The following is a 12,436-nucleotide window of genomic DNA, read 5'->3' as shown; positions in this document are numbered from 1 at the left end:
GACATTATAAAGCGCAATAACTGCTTGGCCTATTTGAGACAGAAGAACCTGTCCAGCCCAGCTACATAATCAAGGGTCCTTCAGGACTTCTTATCCTAGAGTTGCTCTAAGACTCCCACACTCCCTTCAGCCCCAGCCATCATGCCCAATGGTCACCGATGATTAGTGTTGTTCAAAAACACATGGAGGGCACCGGATTGGGGAAAGCTGCCCTAAAGAATAGATGTACAGAATTAGAAATGTGCCGTGTTTGTTGTGTATCTCCATATATTTTCTTAATAACTGTTGCATAAAAGCTTTGCTGGTCTTAGGGTGAGTTCTGTACCTGCAATGGCCAACGGAGCCCATTATGAGGAAGTGCTTGCAAGCCCTAGCTCCTTCGAAACTGCAGACAGAAGTCTATGCCTGTGCTCATCTCCTCTAATCTGTGTTATTATCTCTTTGGCTCCACTGCACCCCCATGCCTCAGTTTGCGCCTCAAATAAAGGTCCAGTTTATCCACCCCTTGAGAAGGTGATACTTAAAACACAGCTATGCTCCATTCCTGACAGATCCAAAGATCATCCTGTGTTAATAGCTCACTAAAATACTATATTGGGTGGTCAATATATTACATCCCTACTCTTGTTTTTGCCCATGTCTTCAGCCATCAATTGCTGGAAACTACAAACCATTTTGTGCCAAACTGTCACAGCAATTTCAGAAACACTGTTTTTCTCTTTCTTTCTCTCCCCTTTACCAGCCTTGGTTTGGTCTTGCCACACTACAACACGTATTACATCCAAGCTATCCTCAATGACCAGATTCTCCAGGTGAAGTGTAAGTAGATACTTCCCTTTTGCTGTTGGCCTTTCGCGTGCTCTGTGTCCCTGAACCCACCAGCTAGCCTAAGGATGGCTAATAAGAGAAAACAAAGCGGCAGAGTCACTTTTTACGACGTTTATCAAATGAAAAATAAGAGCAACCCCACACATAGAAGAAGAGGAGGTTTCGTTTTATTCCCGGAAGAATAACGCAGGCTTCCCGGGGATGTGAAGATTTCCCGGGCTACTTTGCATAAAAGAAAACTAAAACCTTTAAAAAAACATCCAGGGGAGATGAGGTTGAGTTGCTGCTTTAAATGCTTTTTTATGTACCAGGTGATAACTCTGTAGCAGCCAGTTAATTTGAAAGCTGGGAAAGTTTGCATGTTTTGTTTTGTTTGTTTCAAGCCATTATTATTTTCATTTAAATTTTGGGTTTATTTTTTCCTAACTAATTTACAATTAATCTGTGTACTTGTGTGTTAGCCTACCCTTGTGTGTGATCCTGGGCCCTACTCTCTCATCGCAGGGTGGGATGGACTTCCAAGGGCGTCTCTAACATCCTGCTCTGAGTGATTCTGGCTGCGTCTCTTTTTCTTCCTGTGTTTATCCCTCTGTCTCTGTAATCTCTCTCCTTTCTCATCTTTTTCTCTCTTTCTTTTCCTTTACCTTCTGTAAGTCCCATACTACATACACACACACACACACACACACACACACTGCATTACTTGTAGTTGCTCAAAATTCCATTCTTAAAGGAGTTCCTCACCACTTGAATAGCAGATTTTATGTTAAATTGTGCCAATATCTTCCAAAGTGCTTCACTTGATAACTCTGATCTGGTTATCAACATGTTAGCTTTTATTTAAATAAAGTGTAACCCATCTTCAAAAAAGACATTGAGGCTGTGATTCTGTGTGCACTTACCTGAGAATAAGTCCCATTGAACTCAGTGAGGTTTACTTCTGCATAGTATTGCACTGTAAAACTTTTTTTAAATCCATAGGTGGTTTTCAACTAAGTTTTACTCAGAGTGGAACCATTGAAATTAATCAACATGGGTAATCTAGGTCAGTGGATCTAGCAGAGTAAAACCTACTCCTATGTTGGCTGTATTTGTCTCTGAAGGAGATTCAACACAGGGATCAACCTAGATTCTGGACTTTACACTCATGTTAAACTCAAAACATGGACTGAAAGTTAATTTAACAATTCATTATAGTCTTCCTAAATGTTTTTTTTCTTTTAATATACCCATGTCTTACTTCCCATACACATAAAAAGCTACCATTTTAGGGGGAAAGATCCTAGTATGATAGATATTAAAACACAGAACATTTCTAAGTGATAGGTACTTTCAGATAAATAAATGCTCCCTTATATTTTGTGTGGTGGTACAGTACCATGAGAGGACAGTACCAGCATGTATGAATCAAATGAGGTTTCCTGCATGTTCTAGTCAGTCAGTCATTTTCTTCCTGCCTGCTCATGCTTCCATGAGTATACTATATGATCTCAGCGAGACAGCATCTCCCACAAACACCTAGAACAGAGGGTGCCTTTTCTCCCTGGTGGTTCCTTGCAAGATCCTGCTCTGGCCACTGTGTTCTGGTTTTTATATCCAAAGTTACATCACCTCCTTCAGAGAAGAGCTGCTGTACACTGTGCAGTATGAGCTCCAGAACTTGCGTTCTGAATGGCACAATGATTGTTCAGTCCCCCAGATCCACTGTTGAGTGATTCAAGCTCAGTAAACAGAGAGAAAGGATCTGTCAGTATCACAACCAGACCAGGATGGTGGCTCACCGCAGAATTGGTGCCCAGGGCTTAATGTGCAGCTTTAGGCACTTGTTATGTTTCCTTTCTCAACAGCATTGGTTAAGGCACAATCCCACCTAATCTGGGGCAGCCTTGAGTAGGCACTCACTGGCTCCCTTAGAAAGGTAGGACTCTGCTTTACACCAAGTCAGACAACTTGTCCATCTGACTCAGTACTGTCGACACTGACTGGCAGTGGCTCTCTGCAGTCTTGGACAGGGGTGTTTCTCAGCCCTATCTGCAGGTGCCAGGGATTGAACCTGGAGCCTTTCGCTTCCAGTGTGGTGTAGTGGTTAAGAACGGTAGACTCGTAATCTGGTGAACCGGGTTTGCTTCCCTGCTCCTCCACATGCAGCTGCTGGGTGAACTTGGGCTAGTCACACTTCTCTGAAGTCTCTCAGTCCCACTCACCTCACAGAGTGTTTGTTGTGAGGGAGGAAGGGAAAGGAGAATGTTAGCCGCTTTGAGACTCCTTTGGGTAGTGATAAAGCGGGATATCAAACCCAAACTCTTCTTCCAAGGCATGTGGTCTACCACGGAGACACAGCCACTCCACTGAATGTTGTGTTGAGTTTAATACTGTATACAGATGCAGCGACATTTTCCACCATCGCTATCACCTTTGGTCCTTCCAGAACCACTGCTAGTGGCTACTCCTGCTGCACCACCTTGTAAGGAGGTCACCCACACCTTCTTAGCAAGTTTTCCATTTCTTTTTAAAGTGATCATATTGTCAGGAAATGGCCTACTCACAAGTAGGACCCTGGCAGAGACACATGCCTGGCTGGCATGTTTCCTCCTTCCTGGGGAATCATTCAGGAGCTTCTCAAGCTTCTTCAGCCCCCGGGCATCACAGTGACTGATGTGGGAGGACATCAACACACTCTTAGCATCCGCAGAGTTTTGTGCAGTTGCGTAACAGACCACAACAACTCAGCATGTTGGCTAACCTACTTTATTTACACATAAATACACATGGGGCTCTGTAACATGGCTCCCTCTCTCACCAGCATCACACAGCAAAAAGAGAAGAACAAATGACAACAGTCCCACTTCTGGGAAGACAGTAAGACAAAACATCCTGTCTACGTCACTTCCCACTTCCCACTCTGTGGAATGAAAACACATACCCAGTCATGTGATAGATAACAAACCCATGACTGCACATAGGGGAGTGAATCTTCCAACACATATAGTTTCCTCCCATGCACCATAATTTGAGGAGGAAGGGTGAGGCCCAGTCTTTTGGTTGTATTTGCAAAAGAAAATGAAGAAGAAATAAGAATAAGAAAAGGACCCCTGGACGGTTAGGTCTGGTCAAATTTGACTATGGGGTGTGGCGCCCATCTTGCTTCAGGCCAAGGGAGCCGCCGTTTGTCCACAGACAGCTTTCTGGGTCATGTGGCCAGCATGATTAGACCGCTTCTGGCACAACAGAACACCGTGACATGTGCCAGAACGCACAGAAATGCCATTTACCTTCCTGCTGCAGTGGTACCTATTTATCTACTTGCACTGGTGTGCTTTCAAACTGCTAGGTTGGCAGAAGCTGGGACTGAGCAATGGGAGCTCACACTGTCACGGGGATTCGAACCGCCAACCTTCCGATCAGCAAGCACGAGAAGCTTAATGGTTTAGACCACAGCGCCAATAATAATAATAATAATAATAATAATAATAATAATAGCCAGACCTTCTCTCCACAAGTGGTCTGTTTCCAAGGTTCCTCCACCTGTAAGGTTCTCTTCCTGAAGACAGTCGCACCCATACACTTCACAAACAGACCCAGGCTCACCACACCCTCACCCTCTCCTTTGGCCCTTTGTTTCTTTTCCTATTCCCTCTCTCTCTCTCTCTCTCTCTCTCTCTCTCTCTGTATGTATCCTTTGTTAATCTTGAATTTTGCATGGTCTGCTAACTCAGTAAGAACATTTCTATATCAAGACTGTTGCAAACTGTTTGCTACTGAATTTCATTTTTTTCTGTTGGTTATATAATATATATCTATTTATCTAGTTATATCTATACATTTTTTATTATTTTATTACTGTGGCCTTTTTATTGGTACTTTCGTTATTTTTTTAATTTTGGTTTCTTTTTCATGTCGTTTTTTGCAAGAGGTTTCCTTTCGGTATGATTATGATACACAATATTTTTATTCAAACAGCCATTGAATAAAATATTGTTTGTACCCCTTCCCCTTTCCACCCAACCCCCCTTTTTTGTTTTCTGTTTTTTGTTTGTTTTTTCTTGCTTTCTCTCTCTGATGGATTCACACAGTACCAAGCAAATTGAAGGGCAAGTATTTTCAGTCTTAGACCACTCCCCTTCCACCACCCCCTTCTCCTCACCCGTGTCCAGTACCTCCACCCGTCACTCCAAACCTTCACCGTTCCCCCTCACCACTTACCTGGCCTGCTTGCCACGCCTAACCTTGCAAACCACCACCAAACTGTTCCTCCTTGTCTCCTGCTCCTCCACTTCCTCCCCTCAAACTCGTTCACCCTTTTTTTTTGAAAGCAACATGTCTTGTTATGTTCATAATAGCTTCACCACTACTGATCTCCCCACTCCTTCCCTGTGCATTGCTCAGAGACTCAATCCGTTTAAGACGAGCCAACTTCATATGGAATTGTTATGTTTGAATTCAATAAGGTTTTTTGTAGCTAGTTTAATATCCTGCTCTTCTTTCTCCCTGCAAAAATGCCTCCCTCACGCCCTTCCTTCCTTTCTCCTCTCCTGTCTCACGCCTACCCTACAAATCTTCTTCCCCTATCCTTGTCCCTGTGCTTTCCTTCCTCTTGAAGACAACTCAACCTGCATGGGACAGGGCTGTGCAGAGACCTTCAGACTGAGAAGTGTTTGGAAATGGAGTCCAATATCACTTCCACGAGAAAATATTTAGGCTTCTTGAGTACTGAAACAGCAGGGAAAGTAGAAATCTCAGACAGGTCCATAGCATGTGTAGGGATGGAGGAGGACTTCTTTTGGTCTGCATTTCCAAGCAAACAGACCTAATTCACACCTCCTGGATGAACACACAGATCAGGGCATCAGAGTCCTTAGAATTTTGCAGGACAGGTCTCAACTCTAAAAAAATGTACCAGAATGCATTAAAATAAATACTTTAGGATAAAATGCATTTAGAAATGTGTGCCTTAAGATAAATAGGGGTTTAAAAATGTATTTTGTGATCAAATACTATTTAAGAACATAGCTGAACACTTATTTAAATACCAATTTTCATACAAGCCTTTAAAAAAATCACAGATGAATTCACAAATGGACTGGGCTGGACTAATGAGTAAAGGAATGTGAAATTGTCGTGGGCCATAACTAGACTGATCTGTCCATACCCTAGCTACATGCAGATCAAAGTTGTTTTGCCAAAAGACATAACCCTCGCAAGCAACAATAGTTCATTAACTAACAGCCAGCAACAATAGTCCCTTAGCTTCCCAGTGATTTCATAGATAAAGGGTACAGCATGAAGATAATTTACTAAATTTGATGTGGTAAATTTCTCACAAGGGTCTTGATTCAGCACCTTCAGAATCCAGTTGCAGTCTATCTGGCACCTTAGGCTAAAACTGTTTTGCATCCTGGGGGTTATAAAGCCTGGGTCTCCATAGATTTCTGTTTCCTCCTTCTCTTGTGGGTCAAGTCCTGAGAATTGCAGAGCAATTGCACTTCACTTTGAACACAAAATAGGATGTGCTGGTTATCTTCCCCAATTATGAACATGAATATGTGTACATAGGACATTAAGAATAGCAGGAGACCTTTCTGGGTCTTGGAAGCTTTCCACGACAAAATTCCAAGGCCACTGTCTTGTTAACCTACACTGATGCAGACTCTTTAGAATGCAGATGCTACTGTTATCAGGGTTTTGTATTGCTAAATAATGTGCTCAGCAAAGATGGGGAACCTGTGGCCCTCCAGATGCTTTGGAACTACAACATCCATTTATCCCTGACCATGGGCTCTGCTGGCTGTTGGAGTCCAGCAACATCTGGAGAGCACCATGTTCCCCATCCCTGGTATAGAGGAATGTGCAACCTCAGCATCCACTGCAGCATTTCATCCAGCTATGGCATGAGCAAAAGAAGAAGAAAAGAGTTATTAAAGACTACTCCTTAGCAAAAGCAAAATATTGACAATGGGGAACAAATACATCCTAGAGCACTCCTTGTTATGATCTAAGGCTGTTTGCACATTATCAGTTTAAAATGCAGCAAGGAAGGCCTCCACCCCCCCCCCTTTTTTTGCTACATTTCAATATGCATTTGCATGTCGTTGTACCCATCAGTGCAGTTGGATGCATTTCCAGGTCACCCACTGCCTGTCCACATCAGTGGGCATGGATGGCTTCATATGGCTTACGTTTTCCAATTGGATTGAAGCTGGTTTGGGAGAAAACACATCCAAATGCAGTGTTTCTGAAGAAATGGCAGGATAGATGTGGATCATGGCTAACACAGCTTCATAAATCAGTGGTGGGAGTGCCCTAGATGCAGAGTAAATGGAAGTGTGTACACAGCCCAGGTTACATGAAAGCCATGATTGGAACTCTTGATTTTGGCAAGGGCAAAGCAGAAACAGGGACCAACTATACTGTCAGTTATTCCCAGGGTTAAAAGTCCTTTAACGTGGCCTGAGTTGGCAAAGTCTGTGCGGTGAAGAGCTTACCATTCACACTAAAGCAAAATGAATGGAATATGGAGAGCTATCTTCATGCATATGCTGCCCTCTGATCTTCTCAGTCATCCCTGTCACTACCCAAGGATACATGCATTCTTACAACCTGGACCAGTGGATCCAGAAACACAGAGATATGCCAGTAAATAGAAGGGGGGGTGTTTAAGCATACTGACTATTTCATCCATTTACGTTTTATGCCTTAAGGTGCCTAGCAGTTGGGAAGGTGTGTGCAGATAGACATACCATAAACACAGAGTGGAAGGAAGAGACACTGTTCATGTACATTGTGGCACCAAAGAGTTATCAGCAGGGACCTGACCTCAAGCGCTAAGGTTCTGTCTGTCGTCATCAGCCCTGTTCTATCAGCATTGAGCTGCCTGTTCCCGGTGACCCTGTAATGGCAATGCTGATGGAATAATTACTTAGTGTTTTTGTATTCCTTTCCTCTTCCTCCTTTCATTGGCTTGTATCCAGACCCTGCCTTTTAGTCCTGTTCGAAAATAGCAGTCCAACCTATGGCTGTGCTGCCCTGACAAAGGGCCACGTATGTCTTGTAATGCATTGTGGGAGATATTGGTGGGGGAAAGAGAGGCGTTTTAGTGGTCTCACAATCAATGTCTTTATATGGATATGCTTGAACGGACAATTTGCTGCTAAGACAAACGCATAACTGTGGTAAGGTTGCTTGGACGGTTATTAAAAGTGAGTGGGTGTCCTTCAGAGGAAAGCCTGCAACAGCTATCCCTCATTTTGCTTCAGCCACAAGAGTGGGCTATGTAGTCAAACCAAAAGATGCTCAGATTGCTGAATGAAGAGCTAAAATACTATGATGCTACATGCTAGGGAGAATATACAAAATTGAGCAATAAATTTGACTGCTACTGTTGCTTCCATAGAACTAAGCAAAAATCCTATAAGCTTATTTAGGGTGACCAGTGTGCTTCATCTGTATCCCCTTCTGGTTAAAATGTTGCTGAATTGATAAGATCCCCCATTGCTCTAATCATCAAAGCAGAGCACTATAAATCTCATTCACTTTCTTGGGGTCTCCAGTGGCGAACACTGTTGAAGTGCAGAATGCTAGGAGAAGAAAGTCTTAAGGAATTCATATATGAAATAGTTTTCCCTAGAGACATTAACATTCAGTTGTACAGATTTTTTGGAGGCAGTCCTCTAAATATCCCCCCCCCTTAACAATAAAAATAGCAAAATAATTTGGTGGGGGGTTAAGTGGATTTTTATGTTAGAGATTATGCATATAATTTGTAGCACAGTTAAATAGTGGCTCCCACACTCTGTACAGCAGCACTTCAGGTGTGGTGAAGGACATAAGCATACAGCTCATATAGCATGAAGAGAAGTGTGCTAAACTGTGTCTTGGACCTCAGGCAGCTGCCCATAAGCACACAGTTGCATTGTATTCCTCTCTAGGCACATTGTCAGCCTCTTTGGCTGCCTGAATCCTTTACCCAGTAAGAGTTGGTTATATTCCCTATTGGTAATATCATTAATATCTTCCACTATGGTGAGAATAAGGTTCCATTGTTCCTTCATGGTTACTCTGATGAATTCTGTAGCTCTCCAGCACTTTTTTTATCCTCACTTGGCATTATGCTATATCCCTTAGAAGGGTTTTTTTTTAAGTTAAGCCATTAATTTAGATTAAATTCTGGTGTGCAGTTAATTCTGTGTCCTCTTATGAGCTGTCACTATCCTGCTGCCAAGTGTGGAGTGTTAATTAATTATTGCTAATTGCTACTATGCTGTGGAGATGGTGATTAGAGCTCAGATGTGCCTGGCAGAGGTAGATGTTTGTGGACCAGGGTTAGATATAGAGGAGTGGGGAGTTCTGGGGGGAGAGCAGTGAGATCTGCTAGGTTTCCATTAGTTAGACAAATTCAAGAATTTGTGTGGTGTGTTTTTTGAGTTCTCTATTGAGGCCTTTACTTCCAGGGAGCTGAGTCAGCCTTCCAATGATCCTTCATTTGTTTCTTTTAAAATACCAGGTCAGGCCAAAATAATATAGATACCATCCATGCTAGGATGTGAGAATTGATAGTGGTGTCCTGGTATTATGTAAGCTTGGTTTGATGAGGCAGTGGGTCCTATTGCTTCTAGCTGGGTATTGGAGCAACATAAGGTTACTGGATGGCTTGACTTGTTTTTGGTTGAAACTGGCTGTTTCAGACTGACTTCAGGATGTGTTGTGGATGGAAACTGACTCAGTTGCCTAGTAGACGACTCATACCAGGAGCAAGACAGGAAACAATGGCCCTGTTAATTCTCCTAGATCTCTCAGCAGCTGTTGATACCAATGGCCATGGTATCTGTCAGGACCATCTGTCAGGACCATCTGTCAAGGGTTAACTGGGCGAACTGTTTTGTAGTGGTTTTGTTCCTACTTCATAGCATGGTTTCAGGGAGTGATTACTGCACTTCCCTAAGGGAATTTTCCTACATGGTCCTGCAGGTTTATTTTCCTCTCCCATTCTTGTTAAGTTCTTCGTGAAACTCCTGGTTGAGGTAGGAACAATAGGCATGGTGATCTATGAAGGATAGTTCAATTCTAAATGAGAATATGCTCTCCCTTAAGAAGCAGGCTATTGAGGAGGCCTGACCCATGTAGCAAGGCTTTATTTTATTTATTTTATTTATTTTTATTTTTTGCAATAGAAAGGCCAGGCATGATGCTTACTTATTTATTTTAAATATATATATATTTAGAAATCTCTATCTTGAAATTCCATCTTCTACACAACTATTAAAGGTGTGTGATACCGCTCTTCTGTTGCATCTCACCAATCATCCAGCCCAGTAGAAAAATAAAATACAATTTAACAAACTGGTATACAAGTTATTGCTTTCCTTGAAGACTGGTAAATTGCCTTTTTCTTCAGCAACTGTGCCATTCCAGCTGAGCACCCCTCGCAGCTGCTCTTTTCTGCAGTTTAGACACTTTGCTGAGAATATTTTTGAGTCCTTCATTTTTCTCTCACCCGCCCCCCCACTCCAAACATTCCTAAGAAAAGCAAGACTACAATGCAAAATTTTCTCCAAATATTCACCATTCTTTTTTTTTCTTTTTTTGTGGTGGCTGCCATCTAAACACACACTGCCCCAGAATAACAGTTGGTCTGTGGTGTTGTAGAGAATGCAAATCGGTGGCAAGGTGGCCAACACATTTGTGGCTGCTTTCATTTCTAGCAGCATCAGACAAAGAACTGGCTGGAAGGGGTGGAGAAACTGTAGCTGCCACTGTGAATGGTGTTCTCCATTCTAGAGAAATAAATGGGGGATTTCTCCTCTCACACTGGGAAAAATCAGTGAAATGATCCTCCCAATTTCTCTGTTCAGAAATAGGCCGGAGACTTTTAAGAGGCCATCTGGGCACAGCTTTAACTTAATCTAGCATATGCCCTGTTTGCACATCCAATTCTTTGTTTTAATAAAGCCATTTAAGCTGAATGCCTGTTAAGCAGATGAGAGTGGGAGAGAGTACTGGACATATCACAAACTGACAGGCAGGTAGAGAGACAAATTCAAGCAATCAGCCAATAGAGCTGGAAATTCAGCATTGGAAGAGCACATACTGTATGCTGCTCTGTGCTTGCTATGGTTGCATCTGTTTGCTCCTGTGAAATCTGGAGGATGTGTTCTATGTTTGGACTAGGGAGGGATGGCTATTGCAGTGCTTTGAGACCACTGTCAGCTAGAAGGCAGCTGCTGCACTCTCGACAATGCATTGCATTTTACCGCTATCTGATGGGTAAGTCTTTGGTTGGACTGTCTTCATAAAAGACCCTGGTTTGGCCATGTTGATGCCTGAAAGATAATTTTTCTTACAAAATATTGTTTTGGTAATTCTCTTTCCGTATGAGCAGAGCATGTGGTTTATTTTTGTTGTTAATATCGTAATAAGAGAGAGATGTCCATATAACCTACCAAACATACATATATATATGTATATGTATAAATATGAGGATATATATGTGTGTATATGTGTATATGTAACTGTATAGCCCCAAAGCAATACATATACAATCTATGAAACATATTTAATTTCAATTATATGATTTTTAAATATATATATAAATATATATATATATCTAGACAATAAAATATCAAAATCCTCCAAATGTTGGCACCATATTGGCTATAACTTTGTATGATGCTAGTTACCAAAGAATCTTCTCTCCTTTCTCTCTTGTTAAAACTAGTCAGTTGTTTTGCCTCTTTTGTTTATTCCTGTCTATTTTCTCTCTTTCTCTCTTTTCTCTCTCTCCCCTTACTCCTTTCTCTTTCTCTTTCTCTTTCTCTTTTCCTCTTTTTCTACCTTCTGTCACATTCTGAGACTGAAACCTTCTTCTTCCCTCATTTCAAACCCCTGCCGGATAACGTTACCTTTCTGTTGCAGATTTTGAATACCTGCTGCCAAACAGCTTTGAGTCCGAGGGACATGTATTCATTGCTCCAAGGTAGCTTTGCGTGTGAGCTTGCTGAGGTGTCCATTCAACCACTCTCCCCTCAACACTGATCCTGCGACTGACTCAGCCCCCTTTCCCTTTCCCATCCCCACTTCTCTCCCTGCCACACCTTTTAAATATTCTACTTCATCACTCCCACCCCTCTGAGCTGACACCTCCTCATTGTGCCAAAGTCTTGATCATTTTTCTTTCCTTCTTTTTTGTGTCTGTCGTCTGCCTGTGTGCCACTCTGAGACTACAGCTGCCACCTGCACCTTGTTGAGACGCCACTGTGGTTGGCAGCGCAGTGGTCCCACCTTCTGTTCACTCACCTACATAAGAAGAGTATATATGTATGCCTGCGTATGAGATATTATGTGCACATACATATATAGGTATAGTTTCTGAAAATACTCACAAAATAATAAATCATTCCTATTTGGATCATGTTGAGATCATGCCATCATGTTAGTTAAATCTGAAATACATTTATATATATAATACACAGTGTTTGTCTAAGCCAAAAGCCCTCTTTGGAAGGTAGGAGTATCATGTGCAACGCCATCTAGATTCCCCACTGAATGATTTCAGCCAATATTTTCCACCCAAAAGAGTTGTTTGCTCCAAATATCCAATTATTTGATTTGGTTG

The 12,436-nt window shown here is 42.1% G+C and overlaps 1 protein-coding gene across 3 annotated transcripts in view; it reads left to right on the top strand.

The window, feature by feature from the left end:
- CACNA2D2 (calcium voltage-gated channel auxiliary subunit alpha2delta 2) overlaps positions 1 to 12,436 on the top strand; it is a 523,930-nt gene that overhangs the window by 483,632 nt on the left and 27,862 nt on the right. For 2 of the 3 annotated variants that reach the window (XM_033140620.1, XM_033140617.1), the window contains exons 22-24: positions 743 to 819; positions 4,902 to 4,919; positions 11,737 to 11,797. In XM_033140620.1, coding sequence (XP_032996511.1) covers positions 743 to 819; positions 4,902 to 4,919; positions 11,737 to 11,797 — 156 coding nt within the window. The remainder of the gene's footprint in view (positions 1 to 742; positions 820 to 4,901; positions 4,920 to 11,736; positions 11,798 to 12,436) is intronic. The other variant, XM_033140619.1, reaches the window with a different exon arrangement.

Source organism: Lacerta agilis, chromosome 2 (genome assembly GCF_009819535.1).
Source record: "Lacerta agilis isolate rLacAgi1 chromosome 2, rLacAgi1.pri, whole genome shotgun sequence".
Classification (NCBI taxonomy): Eukaryota; Metazoa; Chordata; class Lepidosauria; order Squamata; family Lacertidae; genus Lacerta; species Lacerta agilis.
The sequence above is the reverse complement of the archived record's forward strand: the minus strand, read 5'-3'. Positions and strand labels throughout refer to the sequence as shown.